General features: G+C 39.1%; 1 protein-coding gene across 3 annotated transcripts in view; it reads right to left on the reverse strand.

Moving 5' to 3' along the window:
• Nucleotides 1–12,196: 12,196 nt before the first annotated feature.
• LOC147828913 (protein lin-54 homolog) overlaps nt 12,197–15,592 on the reverse strand; it is a 32,140-nt gene continuing 28,744 nt past the window's right edge. For 2 of the 3 annotated variants that reach the window (XM_087207847.1, XM_087207848.1), the window contains exon 10: nt 12,198–14,488. In XM_087207847.1, coding sequence (XP_087063973.1) covers nt 14,287–14,488 — 202 coding nt within the window. In that variant the 3' untranslated portion in view covers nt 12,198–14,286. Of the gene's footprint in view, nt 14,489–15,592 lie in introns of all 3 variants that reach the window. The other variant, XM_087207849.1, reaches the window with a different exon arrangement.

Here is a 15,592-nt window from a genome sequence, read left to right on the forward strand (position 1 = left end):
ACAAGAAATTCAGAAATGCAGAGAGGCAGGTTGGGAGGTGAACGGTGTTGGCTATCAGTCCAAGAGTGGAGTGCACTGACAAACTGGCAAAGCTCTAGCTGCTTTCTCCGAGAAGGAACTGCGCTTTATATCCTAGCCTTCCCTTCCCTTGCGTGGGAGTGCCGGCGCTAGAAGTGTGCTTGAAGGAACACTGAAGGTCAAACTGCCGGACCACACTGAAGACTGACTGTGGCTTCTCACACGAAGTTCTCCTTAGGACAAGGCAGAGGACTTTCTAGGACCTGTCTTTCAGCAGAACCTCCGTGCCCTTTCCAGGAAAAAAGTGCCTGTCACGCTCCCGGCCTCCTGGAACAGTGCTGCCGAAATCAGCAATGCAGAGAGCCAGACTGGCACGGGAAGAGTGTTGGCTATAAGGTGAAGCGTGGAGGGAACTGGAACTGGCAAGTGGACAAAGCTCTGGCTCCTGTCTCGTAGAAGGAAGTGCACCTTTTCTCCTACCCTTCCCTTGCCTTGCCTGGGAGAGCTGGCGCTCGAAGCACGCTGGAAGGAAAACTGAAGTGGAAGCTGCCCGACCACCCTGAGGACTGTGTTTGGTTTCACACCTGATGTTCTTTTCAGGAGAACGTAGAGGGCGTTCCAGGACCTGTCTTTCAGCCAAACCTCAGTGCACTTTCCAGGGCAAAGTGCCTGTCCCTGTACAGGCCTCCGAGCGATGTGCTGCCGAAATCAACAATGCAGAGAGGCAGATTGGGGTGTGAGAGGTATTGGATGGAAGTCCAAGCGTAGAGTGCACTGGCAAACGGACAAAGCTGTAGCTGCTTTCTCTGGGAAGGAAGTGCACTTTATATCCTAACCTTCCTTTGACTTGCCTGTGGGACAGTTGGACGTAAAAGCGTGCTTGAAGGTAAACTGAAGTAGAAACTGCCGGACCGTACTGCAGACTGCGAGTGGCCTCTCACGTGAGGTTCTTCTTAGGACCCAAAGGAGAGGAACAAGCAGAACCTTTCAGCAGAACTTCAGTGCCCTTTCGTAGCCAAAGCGCTAGTCACGGTGCAGGCCTCGTAGAAATGTGCTGCAGCAATTAGCCCTGGAGAGAGCCAGATTGTGATCTGAATTTTATTTTATGTATATCCAAGTGTGGAGTTGACTTGCCAACTGCAACGTTCTACTTGCTATCTCTGAGAAGGAGCTGCACTTTATATCCTAACCTTCCCATGACTAGCATTGGAGAGCTTTTCCTAGACGTGTGCTTGAAGGAATGCGTGTGGCTTGTCACCTGTTGTTCTTAGGACAAAGTGGAGGACTTTCCAATAACCTGTTTTTCAGCAGAACCTCAATGCACTTTCTAAGCCAAAGTACCATTCAGCACTTAGGACTCGTAGCGATGTGCTGCAAAAATCAGAAATGCAGATGCCAAATCACCCCACTCCAGACAGGCTGGTCTGCACATGCCCTGCCAAGGTCCTGTATCACACAGAACACGCCGAATCAGCCTGCTGGAGACAGGCAGTTGTGTGCACGCCCTACCGTGGTCCAGAGTGGCACAGAATATCCCGAATGAGCCCACTGCAGACAGGCACGTCTGCCCACGCCCTACTGAGGTCCCCTGTCAGTTGGAATAAGCCGAATCAGCCCGGTGCAAACAGGAAGGTCTGTGCATGCCCTACCAAGGTCCTGAGTCACGTGGAAGACACCGAATCACCCCACTGCAGACAGGTAGCCACCTCTTTCCACACTACAAAGATGCAGAGGACAACAGACCACCAGGCCAAGGAACTGCTGTTCCCAGCCCAGAGGTAGGGGCTTCTGAGCCATCGTCCCACTGCTCCTAGTCCAGAGGAAGGGACTTCCAGGTCACCATCCCTCCCGCTGCTCCCAGCCCAGAGGAAAGGGATCTTGGGCCACCTTCTGTCCTGCTGCTCCTGGCTCAGAGGAAGGAGCTTCCAAGCCACCATCCCTCCCACCGCTCCTGGCACAGAGGGAGGGGCTTCTGAGCCACCATCCCACTGCTTCTGCTCCAGAGGAAGGGGCTTCTCAGCCACCATCCCTCCCACTGCTCCCAGCCCACAGGAAAGGGCTTATGGGTCACCATCCCTAACGCAGCTTCCGGCCCCTGTCCCACATCACCCAGCTCAGAGGAGGTCATCCGTGCAGGTACTAACAGCTCCCCGCCCCAGTCAAAATGAGAAAACAGGTAAATAAGTCTCAAAATCAGACTTCCAGATCACCTACAACAACCACAAAGGGAAATTAGATGGAGCATTCTGATACTCAACCACCTGGACCCACTGAACTGGCAACAAAAGGGGATCTGGAAAAAATGAAATCAGAAATAATTTCTCAGATAACAGGAGAAATTGTGCCCCTAGTGCAAGACATGATTAATAAATCTAGAGAGGAGCTCAGGAACATTATGGAATCCCAACATAGGAAACAAATGGAATCCATAAAACAGATGCAAATAGATTTCCAGGATATGAAAAACTCCACTGAAAGTCTACACAGCAGAATGAGCCAATGTGAGGACAGAATTTCAGATATAGAAGATAAGATTGCAATTAGTGACCAGGAAAAGAAAAATTGCTTCAAAATTATAAGGGAACATGAGAAATCAATCCAGCAGCTGCTAGATGATGCAAAGAAGAATAACATAAGACTGATTTGAGTCAATGAAGAAACAGGAGAGAGTGGAGATGACATAAAAAATCTCCTCACAGAAATAATGGGAGAAAACTTCCCAAGCAGGGGACAAGAGCTTGACATACAGATAAGGGAGGCATATAGGACTCCAAATAGCCTTGATCAAAAAAAATCTACACCTAGGCATATAATTGTTAAGATTCCAGAAACTCAACAGAAGAACAAAGTTCTCCAAGCAGTCAGAGAAAAGAAACAAATCACATACAAAGGAAAGCCCATCAGAATCACAGCAGACTTCTCAATGCAAACCCTCAAGGCAAGAAGAGCTTGGAGTGATGTATTTCAAGCCCTAAAAGAAAACAGCCTCTAACCCATATTGATGTACCCTGCAAAACTATCTTTTAAAATGGATGGAGAAATAAGATACTTTCATGACAAAGAGTACCTTAGGAACTTCGTGAATACCAAACCAGCACTCCAAAGAATTTGACACAATATCCTAGGAACAGATATTGAGGATCACAACCCCAGGAAGCAAAGCAGAATGAACACATCTGGCATGACAAGAAATTAAATGGAAAGGGGGAGAACCCAACAAAAAGAAAAAGTCATGGCAATGACAAGTCAATACATTTCAGTTATGACCATCAACATTAATGGTCTCAATTCACCAATCAAAAGAAATAGACTGGCAGAATGGGTCAAGAAGCAAAATCCAACAATATGCTGCATACAAGAAACACAATTCAAAAGGAAACTCATAGACTGAAAGTTAAAGGGTGGAAAACAATACTCCATGTGACAGGAACCTGAAAAAAAGCAGGAGTAGCTATCCTCTTGGCAGATCATGTAGATTTCAAACCAACCCTGATTAAGAGAGATGAAGAAGGACACTACATCCTTGTAAAGGGAAGAATCCAAGAGGAAGAGATGACAAACATAAATATCTATGCACGAAACACTAGTGTGCCCAACTATATAAAACAAATACTAATGGACATGAAAAGTCATATATGCACTAATACAATTGTAGTGGGGGACCTCAACACCTCCCTGTCACAAATAGATCTAGTCTAAAAATCAGTAAAGAAATACTAGAACTCAATCGAACTCTTGAACAAATGAACTTAACAGATGTTTACAGAGTCTTCCACCCCACAAAATCAGAATACACATTCTTCTCAGCTGCACATGGGTCATTCTCCAAAATAGACCACATACTCACACATAGAACATGTTTAAGTGCAAAGGAATTGAAGTTGTCCCCTGTACATTGTCAGACCATAGTGTGATGAAATTGGAGATCCATAGCAAAAGAAACTCAAAATATTTCATAAACACATGGAAATTGAACAACACACTTCTGAATAACCAATGGGTCACAGAGGAAATTAAAGAAGAAATCAGACAGTTCCTTCAATGAAATGACAATGACGTTACAACATATTGGAATCTATGGGACACAATGAAAGCTGTCTTGCAAGGGAAATTCATAGCAGTGAATACGCATATTAGGAAAACAGAACAATCCCAATTAAACAACCTGATGCTGAACCTCAAGCTTCTAGAAAAACGAGAGCAGGACAACCCCAAAGCTCATACAAGGGAGGAAATTATAAAGATCAGAGGGGAAATCAATGCAATGGAGACTAAGAGAATGATACAAAAAATCAATGAAGCCAAGAGTTGGTTCTTCAAAAGAATCAACAAAATTGACAAACCTTCAGCCAACCTTGTCAGAAAAAGGAAAGAAAAGGCCCAAATCCATGCAATTAGGATTGAAAAGGGTGAAATTACAACAGACCCAGCAGAAATCCAGAGGATCATCAATACCTATTTCCAGAACCTATACGCCAATAAGATCGACAACACAGAAGAAATGGACAGATTCCTAGATACATATGAAGTACCAAAGTTGAACGAAGAAGACCTAAAAATTCGGAACAACCCAATATCAACCAATGAAATTGAAAATGTAATTCAACACTTATCAACTAAGAAAAGCCCGGGCCCTGATGGCTTCACTGCTGAATTCTACAAGACATTTAGAGAGGAACTGCTGCCACTACTGTTTCAACTCTTCAGTGAAATTGAAAGGGAAGCAATACTCTCAAATTCATTCCTGGAAGCAAGCATCATCTTGATCCACAAAGCAGAGAAAGACCCAACTGAAAAAGAGAACTATAGGCCAATCTCACTAATGAACATAGATGCAAAAATCCTTAATAAGATAATGGAAAGAGAATGCAGAAGATCATCAAGAAGATCATAGACCCTGATCAAGTGAGATTCATCACAGGGATGCAGGGATGGTTCAATATACAAAAATCAATCAATGTAATACACTATATCCACAGAGCCAAAGACAAAAACCATATGATTATCTCCATAGATGCAGAAAAAGCATTTGACAAAATCCAACATGCATTTATGATAAAAACCCTACAAAAAATTGGAATAGATGGTCTCTACCTCAAACTGATAGAAGCCATCTATGAAAAACCAACAGCCAATATCGTACTAAATGGTCAAACACTGAAATCCTTCACACTAAAATCAGGAACAAGATAAGGATGTCCACTATCACCACTCTTGTTCAATATAGTTCTGGAAACATTAGCCACGGCAATTAGACAAGAGAAAGAAATAAAAGGAATAAAGATAGGTAATGAAGAAGTCAAATTGTCACTATTTGCAGATGACATGATACTCTATATAGAAGACCCCAAGAACTCCACCAAAAGTCTTCTAGACTTAATAACCAAATTCACTCAAGTAGCTGGTTACAAGGTCAACACACAAAAATCAATAGCTTTCTTCTACACCAATGACAGACTCACTGAGAGAGAAATAGGGCAAATAATTCCTTTCACATTAGCATCCAAAAAACTGAAATACCTAGGAATCATCCTAATGAAAGAAATCAAAGACCTCTTCTCTGAAAACTATGGCACTCTGAAAAGAGAGATTGAAGATGATATCAGAAAATGGACAGACATCCCCTGCTCCAGGGTAAGAAGAATTAATATAGTGAAAATGGCCATACTTCCAAAACTGCTATATAGATTAAATGCTATCCCAGTTGAGATCCCAGCAGCACACTTCATAGACCTTGAGAAAACAATCCAAAAATTCATTTGGAACAAGAAGAGACCAGAATAGCCAAATCAATTCTAGGTAACAGAGACATGGCAGGGGGTATCACAATCCCCAACCTGAAAATATATTACAAAGCTACCATGATAAAAACAGCATGGTACTGGCAAAGAAACAGACTTGAGGACCAGTGGAACAGATTACAAGATGCAGAAACGCCAGACACACTCAGCCATCTCATCTTTGATAAAGGAGCCAAACACCCTCACTGGAGGAAAGATAGTCTCTTTAATAAATGGTGCTGGAAAAATTGGGCTTCAACTTGCCAAAGATTAAAACTAGACCTATATCTCTCACCATGCACTAAACTAAAATCAAAATGGATTAAAGATCTAAATATTAAAATAGAAACTCTGAACCAGTTGGAACAGAGGTTAGGTAGAACCCTTGAAGACATTGGTGTAGGAAAAGATTTTATGAACAAAACCTCAGTTGCCTGTGAACTAGCACAAACAATCAACAAATGGGATCTCTTCTTATTAAAAGGCTTCTGCACAGCAAGAGAAACCACCAGCAGTGTGAAGAGACAACACATAATGTGGGAAAAAACCTTCACCTGCTCTTCCTCAGACAAAGGTCTACTATCTCGAATCTATAAAGAACTTACAAAGATCAGACCTCCCAAATTTAAAGACCCAATCAGAAAATGGGCATCTGAAATGAGCAGACATTTCTCACACAAAGAAGTAGAAATAGCAAATAAATACATGAAAAAATGTTCAACATCACTGGTCATTCGAGAGATGCAAATGAAAACAATGCTGAGATTCCACTTCACTCCAGAAAGAATGGCTGCTATCATGAAATCAACCAATAACCAATGCTGGCAGGGCTGTGTGGAAAGAGGAACCCTGCTCCACTGCTGGTGGGAGTGTAGACTGGTGCAACCACTGTGGAAATCAGTATGGAGATACCTCAAAGAACTAGGACTGGAAGTCCCATTTGACCTTGCTATTCCACTGCTGGGGATCTTCCCCAAAGAATTAAAAGAATCATACCACAGTGATATATGTGCGCCCATGTTCATAGCAGCACAGTTTGTGATAGCTAAAACTTGGAAACAGCCCAAATGCCCATCAACTGGAGACTGGATAAAGAAAATGTGGTTTTTTAATAAAATGGAGTACTACTCAGCCATAAAATATGAGAAATTAGAGACATTAATAGCTAAGTGGATGGTCATTGAGGCAATACTCTTAAGTGAAATAAATAGGACACACATGTGTAAATACCAAATAGTTTCTCTGGTGTGAGAAACTGAAAGTGTAAATAAGGACTAAATGTATAATAGGTAATGTGAAATAGGAAGTAAAGGGGCAAAGGGGAAGGAAGTGGGAGGGCTAGGGGAAAGGACAGAAGGGAATGGGATTAATATGAGAAAACGGAAAAATAGGAACAAAATCTTTGTAAATAGGGAGGACTGGAGGGATTGAAGGGAGGGCTGGGCAAGGGTGAAAAATAAGAACCAAGAGAGATTATGTAAAGGTGCAAATTTCCAAGGATGAATGTCATTATATTGTATACCTAAAATGTACCAATGATTAGAATGAATAATCGATAATGTAAAATAGGAAGAAAAGGTCCAAAGGGGTAGTGGTCGTGGGAGGGGCAGGGGAAAGGAAAGAAGGGAAAGGAAAAATGCTGAGAAATGGAAAAAATGGAAATAAAGTCTTTGTAAATAGGGAAGGGTGGAGGGCATGAAGGGAGGGCTAGGAATGGGGAAAAAATAAGAACCAAGATGCATTACGTAAAGGTACAATTCCCAATGAGAAATGTAATTGTGTTGTATACCTACAATGTACCAATAAAAGAATTTAATACATTAAAAAAAAAAAGAAGTACCTTGGAAGACAAATTAATGAAACTAACTCTATAGGAAATATAAAATTTTGAATAGCACTTATTACAAAAAGTATATTCCTAGCTTGAAAACCTAACTATATGACAACAGGCTCATATACATTTTAACTGATAAATTATATCAAACATTTAAAGCAGAAAAGAGAAGGAACACTTCTCCCCTTATTTTAGGAAATCAACATTATACTAATACTAAAACTGGATAAAGATAATAGAAGAAAAAAGTATGAACATAGATAGAAATTTGTGTAACAAACCAATTAGAAGTCAGATCTGGCAGTATGTAGAAAGTGGTTTTATTATAGGGATGGCAGTGTTGGTTCAGCATTGGAAGATCCACCCCCAGAAGTCATCATTTTAATGGAGGAAAGGAAAAACCCATATGATCCTGTCACTAGTTGGAGAAAAAGTATTGGACTAAATTCTACAGCTATTCATGGTAAATGCTATCAGGAGACTAGAAGTAGAACAGAACCTTCTCAACAGATTAAAGACACATGCTCCATACTTCCAGCAAAAATGCCTTATATGAATGTAGAAGATACAATGTTTCTCCCTAAGGTGGGGAACAAGGGCAGATTATACCTACTCTTCATCTGTCCATTAAACTTTGAAACATAGGCCTAAACCAAAATAGTCTGGAAATAAAATGACACAATTAGCACATGACTGGCAAAGTAGATGCAAAATCTTTGTATGTAGATGAAATGATCATCTACAGAGAAAACACTAAAAAATCTCTAGGACACCCTAGAACTTGTATTTGAATTTAGCAGGATTAGAAAACACAAGGTATATATAAAAATTCAGGTCTATATACTTGCTATAAATGAAAAATTCGATATTGAAATTTAAAAGCTATGTAAGAGTACAAAGGACCTAGAAAAGTAAAAAGAAAAAGAAAAAAAAGTGTTGCAAGATGTTTAGTACCTAATTTGAAGACTTCCTGTAAAGCTACAGTAATCAAGGCAGTGTTGGTATAAGGAAAGACATATAGATCATTGGAATAAAACAGAGAATCTAGAAATAGAACCACACATATATGGTCCACTGAGTTTTGAAAGATTATTTAACATTTACATTTTATAGAATATAAATTCATCCCAAGAGCTGAGGAAGACAGTGTTTTCAGCAAATGGCATTAGAACACCTGGCATCCGTATATAAAATTAAACTCAACCCTTTATTTCCATACATAAAAAATAACTTGAAAGGATCTATGAACCTAAATATGAAAGCCTAAAAGTATAAAACTTTAAGGAAGAAATTATATGGGAAAATATTTATGAATTTAGGGTAGGCAAGAACTTCCTAGGATATAAAAAACATGATGTATAAAAGAAAAAAAATTGATGAGATTTCATCAAAATTTAGAACTTTAAATGACATTGTTAAAATGAAAAGTAGTCCTTAAACAGACCATAATTACAATGCATATAACCTATGACCAGAATACACAAAGAACTCTTACAGCTCATTAATAGACATCCTAATTAAAAAGTAGACACAAGATGATAGCCAGTACAGCACAAGGAAAGGTGTGCAACACTAGAATCAGAAAAATGCTAATCAGTACAAGATTGAATTATACACTCATTAGGGAGATGAAGTTAAAAGTTTTAAAAGCCTTGTCATGACTTTTTCTTTTTGTTGGATTCTCCCGCTTTGAGTTTAATTTGTCAAGCCCAATGGATTCATTCTGCTGGGCTTCCTGGGGTTATGATCCTCATTGTCTTTTCCTAGGATATTGTGTAAAATTTTTTGGAGTGTTTGTTTGGTATTCATGAATTTCCTAAGGTTCTCTTTATCATGAAAGTATCTTATTTCTCCATCAATTTTGAAAGATAGTGTTGCAGGGTACATCAATCTGGGTTGGAGGCTCTTTTCCTATAGGGCTTGAAATACATCACCCCAAGCTCTTCTTACCTTAAGGGTTTGCATTGAGAAGTCTGCTGTGATTCTGATGGGCTTTCCTTTGTATGTGATTTCTTTTCTCTCACTGCTTGTAGAATTTTGTTCTTCTGTTGGGTTTCCGGAATCCTATTATATGCCTCTGTGTAGATTTTTTTATCAAGGCTAGTTGAAGTCCATATTATATGCCTCACTTATCTGTATGTCAAATTCTTTTCCCCTGCTTGGGAAGTTTTCTGTCATCACTTCTGTGAAGTTTTTTTATGTCATCTGCACTCTCTCCTGTTTCTTCATTGACCCCGGTCAGTCTTATGTTATTCTTCTTTGCATCGTCTAGCAGCTGTTGGATTGGTTTCTCGTGGTCCCTTACAATTTTAAAGCAATTTTTCTTTTCCTGGTCCTTAATTGCAATCTTATCTTCTATATCTGAAATTCTGTCCTCACATTGGTTCATTCTGCTGTGTAGACTTTCAATGGAGTTTTTAAATCTCCTGGAAATCTGTTTGCATCTGTTTTATGGATTCCATTTGTTTCCTATGTTGGGATTCCATCATGTTCCTCAGCTCTATTTTTTTGTGTTCTCTCTAGATTTATTAATCATGTCTTGCACTATGGGCACAATCTCTGCTATTATTGTGAGAAATTATTTCTGATTTCATTTTTTCCAGATCCTCTTTTGTTGCCCTGTTCATGGAGTCCAGGTGGTTGAGCATCAGATTGTTCCATCTCTTTTCCCCTTGGGGTTGCTGTACGTGATCTGGAAGTCTGTTCTTGAGGCCTGTTTATGTGTCTTCTCATTTCCATAGCAGGGGGTGCTTCTGGCACCCGCACGGCTCTCGTTCTCTGCCCTAGGAGCATGGAATGGTGGCGGAGGGGCCTCCTTCCGGATGCTGGGACTGGCACACCTTCTCTGCCCAAGGAGCATGGAATGGTGGCAGAGCCTCCTTCCAGGTGCTGGGACTGGCTCACTTTCTCTGCCCTAGGAACTTGGAATGGCAGTGGGGAGCCTCCTCCTGGGTGCTGGGATAGACTCACCTCCTCTGCTCTAGGAGCTGTGGAATGGTGGAGGGGAGCCTCCTCGTGTGTGTCTAGCACCATTTATTGAAGAGGCTTTCTTCCAATGAAGGTGTTAGCGCCTCTGTCAGAGATGTGGCTATGTTTGGAGTTGTTTCTGCATATTCTAAACTGTTCCGTTGATTCTCCAGTCTGGTTTTTGGGGTTTGTGTGTGTGTGTGTGTGTGTGCGCCAGTATCCTGCTGTTTTTATCACAATTGCTTTGTAGTATAATTTCAAGTTGGAGATTGTGATGCTTCTTGCCTTGCCTTTGTTGCCCAGAATTGCTTTTGCTATTCTAGGTCTCTTCTGGAGCCAAATGAATTTTAGGACTGTTTTCTTTAATTCTGTGAGATATACTATTGGAATTTTGATTGGGATTGCATTAAATCTGTGTAAGTTTTTGAAGTATGGTCATTTTCACTATATTGGTTCTTCCTACTCAAGAACAAGGGATATCTTTCCATTTTCTCTATATTCATAGTCATTGTCTGCCTCATTTTTAATGATCATTTAGTTTTTCTTTCATGTATTATTCAGTGAGTTACATTTACATGTTTTAATGTTGGACCAACCTTTTATTCCTGGGAGAGACTTTACTTGGGTGTGATATGTTTTTATGTACTGCCAGATTTCATTTGCTAATATAAAGTCCCTGTGATTTTACATAGTAACTTCCATATACTTTTCTCACTGCTTTTGAGTAGAAACTAAGAATGTCTTGGAGAAACTAAGAATGTCTTAAGTGCTGTCCCAAATTTGCCACTGAGAAAATACTTAATTAAAAAAAAAAAATCCCTCAAAATCACATGATCTGGCTGAGGGTGTAGCTCTGTGATAAAGTACTTTCCTAGCACACACAGGCCTTCAATTCAGTCTCTAGCATGAAGGGGAAAGATGGATTAAAAATACAGTTTGCATTTGGTGTACCAATGATGATAAAGTGTAAATTTTTAAAGGAGCCCTAGGTAACTTGCATAATAAAAAATCCCAGTAGTAAAGATGTTAGCTGATTTGCTCCCCTCGGTTTAGAGTGGCTGGCCCCAAATTCCTACCTAAAATGGTTAAGGGATGCAATGAAACTAGAGGTAGAGCTAGGGGTCTTTGAACCTTCAATTATAAACTAGTCATTTCCTTATTAATGTTACAGAGCAACAAAAATAGAAATTTTTCTAAAGGTATTTTTATTCACATTCTACATAAGAGTGAGAAATTAATTGTTAAATATCTACAGCAGGGAGCTAAGGCTGTGTGCCCCGTCCACCCCTCCACTGCTGTGCAGGCTATAGGGCTGTGCATTAGGGTTCCGTCTCCCACATGAAACTGTGGAAGGTGTGTATCATAAGTAGGTGGGGTTTCTGCTCCCAGAAGAAAGTGGAAAAGGAAAATAAACATTCTCATTTCAAAGCAATTTGTGTTAGAGATAACCAGCAAAGTTCTTTTTTTAGTTGTATGGTTTATGAATAATGTCAAACTTATTTGAAAATCAGATCATTTAGAAGGTTTCTTGCATGTTGAATGGTTAAAACTGATTATTGAACTAAAGAAAAATTTTAGAAAGAAAACGAAAGAATGCAACTTTTTTACAGAATAGTATAAATGTTTATTTTCTGTATGATTTACTTTCCTGTCCTGTTTTTACAATATAGAAAAGCGTATTCTTTGAATAGCTCTAGTAAATATAAATTTAATCATTCTATCTTGGGATGTAAATAGAGCTAAAAAGTTATATACCCAATCTTCCCCAAATAGTCTTTTAAAATGGTTGAATGTGGCTATTAATGTGGTTCAACAATTTGATGCAAATGCCTAAATACAAAAAGTTGTTTAGTAAGTACTGCACAGGAAGAAAAAGGGCTTAATACTTCAGATAGCCTCTTGAAAATCAAAACCTAGTAGCATGTGATTGCACCTTCAAATTTTTACAAGCAAAACATTCTTAAGCAATGCCATCATACATAATCTACAATTGTAATCAAAATTCACATTTTCTGCACACTGTATATAAATACACATCACAATGGTGCAATTAGAATTAACACAGAATATATACAAAATGAACAAAGTTTAGGTTTAGACCAAAAATTTATTGCAATTTTTGAAAAATAACTTGATTAGGTATTATTTTATCCTCTTACACTAATTTACATTTATACAAATTTTAATTAGGCATACTAGATTGAGGTGCTAAGAATGTCTGCACTATCTACATTTAAAGTTACTGCACTATACTTCTTTAAATCCAGATTTCAAAAGGAGGATACTTTAATGAACAATGGAATCCTCTTTTGGATTACTTAATTTCTATTGCCTATATCTTGCATGTTGATATGAACATATATACACAATACATACAACTATAGAGTCCTTGTAGAAAATATAATAATCATATATACTGATAATTACTGAGGATTAAGGTACCTAACAAAATGCCTAAATTCCAACATGGTTTGTTTTGTCATAAAATCAAGAGTCCTACTACAATAGGCTCTTAAATTCATAATTTAATTACTGAAAATGATTTAGCCTATTTTACCAATTACATGAAAACACACATGCCTTCAGCTTACCAAATCACTGGCTAAAAACAATGCCATAATAAACTTCCCTCATAAAAAGAAATTCCATTATAATTTTGAAAGCTTTGCTAGGAGACCTATTTCAGTAATCAAGTAAAAGCCATATATTGGTCTGAAAGTTCTTAGTTCAAACGTCAACAAAGAGAGCCATATAGAGAAAAATCCTTCCTTAAATTCATCTCTTACAGCTTCAATATTCCTTATTTCTCCATCCAAGCTAAATTTTATACTTGATAATTATATGAAGTTCTATAATATCTCTACATAATTTTTACTTATATTCACACACCTCTCACTTTACTAGTAGCCAGTAATCACTTTGACACAACTTATTTCAAACACATACCACTTCTGTGAAAATGGAGACAGCTCAGAGCATTCTTAGCCATTCCTCATTACAGAAACACAATGCACACCTTCTGATAATTATTTACTGTCTCTTCACTTGTGCGTTTGTGTGAAAAACAATTTTTATTTTAAAATTGTGCCTGGGGATTGCTGCCTCTTTTGATATTCCAGAATCCAGGCAAAAAGCTGATTTTTTTTAAAAAGAGTGTTTTTTGGAACACAAAATGCCATTTGAATACATTCCATAAGAATTTATGTAGACCTTTTACCTGTGTATATTCTAGATTAGAAGCAAAGAATGACTGCACAGGACCAATGGTGTTTTGACTTTTTCTACTGAACAAAGCCATACAACACCACATATAAATTACTTAATTTATAAAATGTTCTTTGTTGATAGTATCAGAAAGTTAGAATATCTAATCGTTAAGAAACCCAAGCAAATTAAAAATCTATATAATAAAAATTAAAAAGAAAAATTCAATTTAGAAGGGGTGTAAACAGAATTAACTAAGATTCCAAGTTCGATCCCCAGTACCAAAAAAAAAAGAATTAACTAAGATTTAAAATGTATTAATTTCCTCAATTAAAATTTCTTCTCTTTCAGTATTATAATTTCAGATCTCTTAAAACAAGGACTGAGTTGAAATACAGTAATCGTTAACTTATCCAGAAAATCAAGGGTCCTTGAACCCTACATTTTCTGTACAGTTCCATTTCTCCATCTTTTATGCACAGGTCAGCAGTTCATGGCACAAGGGTCACTTTTCGCTTTTCCTGCAGAGTTGATGACACTCATCAGACAGCGTCCAAATTCCTCCAGTATCATTCGCTCAGCAGCTGCCTTTGACTTCCCCTTCTTGTCTGCTTGCTCTGCCTGGGCAAGCAGGCAGTTACATGTGGCTTCAGCTACTTCCTTGGTGACAAAGGTGAATGGCAACCTGAAATGATGTTGAGAGAGAAACAGAAAGGTGGTGATGCCTGAGCAACGACAGCAGCAAGATCTTCTCCATAGAGTCCAGTATCTGAGTGCCACACCATACACAAACATCCTAAAGAGCTTTGGGGTCATGCTGGGTTTAGCACGGACATATCTAAAACACCATTCAGGAAATACAGTATTTAACACAGAATACATGATCGATTACTGACACAAAACACGTGGTCAATGACCTACCTACATGTAGTAAGTAGGTAATTCACCACTAATACCAGATTTCTCATTGGGCTCACTAAAGAAATAATTCTACATGTCCCATGGACATCTTTGTAATTGAAGTCCTTGCAGCTCATGAGCAAGACTGTGCCACTGTGGGTCTCTCTTTATTCAGAGCTGTTTGTCCAGAGCCAAAAATGGCACCTGACCGAGGCAATATGCCCAAGGAATGGCTGAGTAATACTGGGAATACTGTATGATTCCCAATACTAAGGACCATCGCTGGGGCAACCTTTAAAGAAAGCACTTTCCCACATTCCCTCATACCAAATGAAACAACCACACATGCACACCAGCACCTTGCTGTTCCTCAAAACACACGACACAAGGGGAAAACCAAACCCTGTTCTCTACCATGCCCTTTTTAAAGACCTGAACCACTGAGCAGTGAATTAGACAGCAGCTCCTCCTAAGCCTATGCTATTGTGGCCAGGTCTCCAAGCCTGAGAGATTAAACCAGGAAACCTGACCTAACCACAAACTCAGCAGCCCATCAGTGAACAGTCACTCCTAGAATACTGCCATCTATGTCAAGGAAGCCTGAAGGTAAGGCCCACTCTCACAAGGGAACATAATTGAAATTCAGGATGCCATACTATTGCACAGAATCTTTAATGTACAAAAAACCATTTGAAATTAAATCATGGTAACATTGTAGAATTACTAATACTACATAATAAAAGTGTTCACTACAAAATACTTGGAAATTAAAGGGGACTAAAAGGAAAGAAAGAGAATTCCAGAAGTACTGGTGCACACCTGTAACCTCAGCACTGGGGAGGCTGAGGCAGGAGGATCATGAATCCAAGGCCAGCCTGGGCTACACACT

The sequence above is a fragment of the Heterocephalus glaber genome, unplaced genomic scaffold, assembly GCF_053883595.1.
Source record: "Heterocephalus glaber isolate CG9 unplaced genomic scaffold, H.glaber_assembly_v1.0 deba00000842, whole genome shotgun sequence".
Taxonomy (NCBI): Eukaryota; Metazoa; Chordata; class Mammalia; order Rodentia; family Bathyergidae; genus Heterocephalus; species Heterocephalus glaber.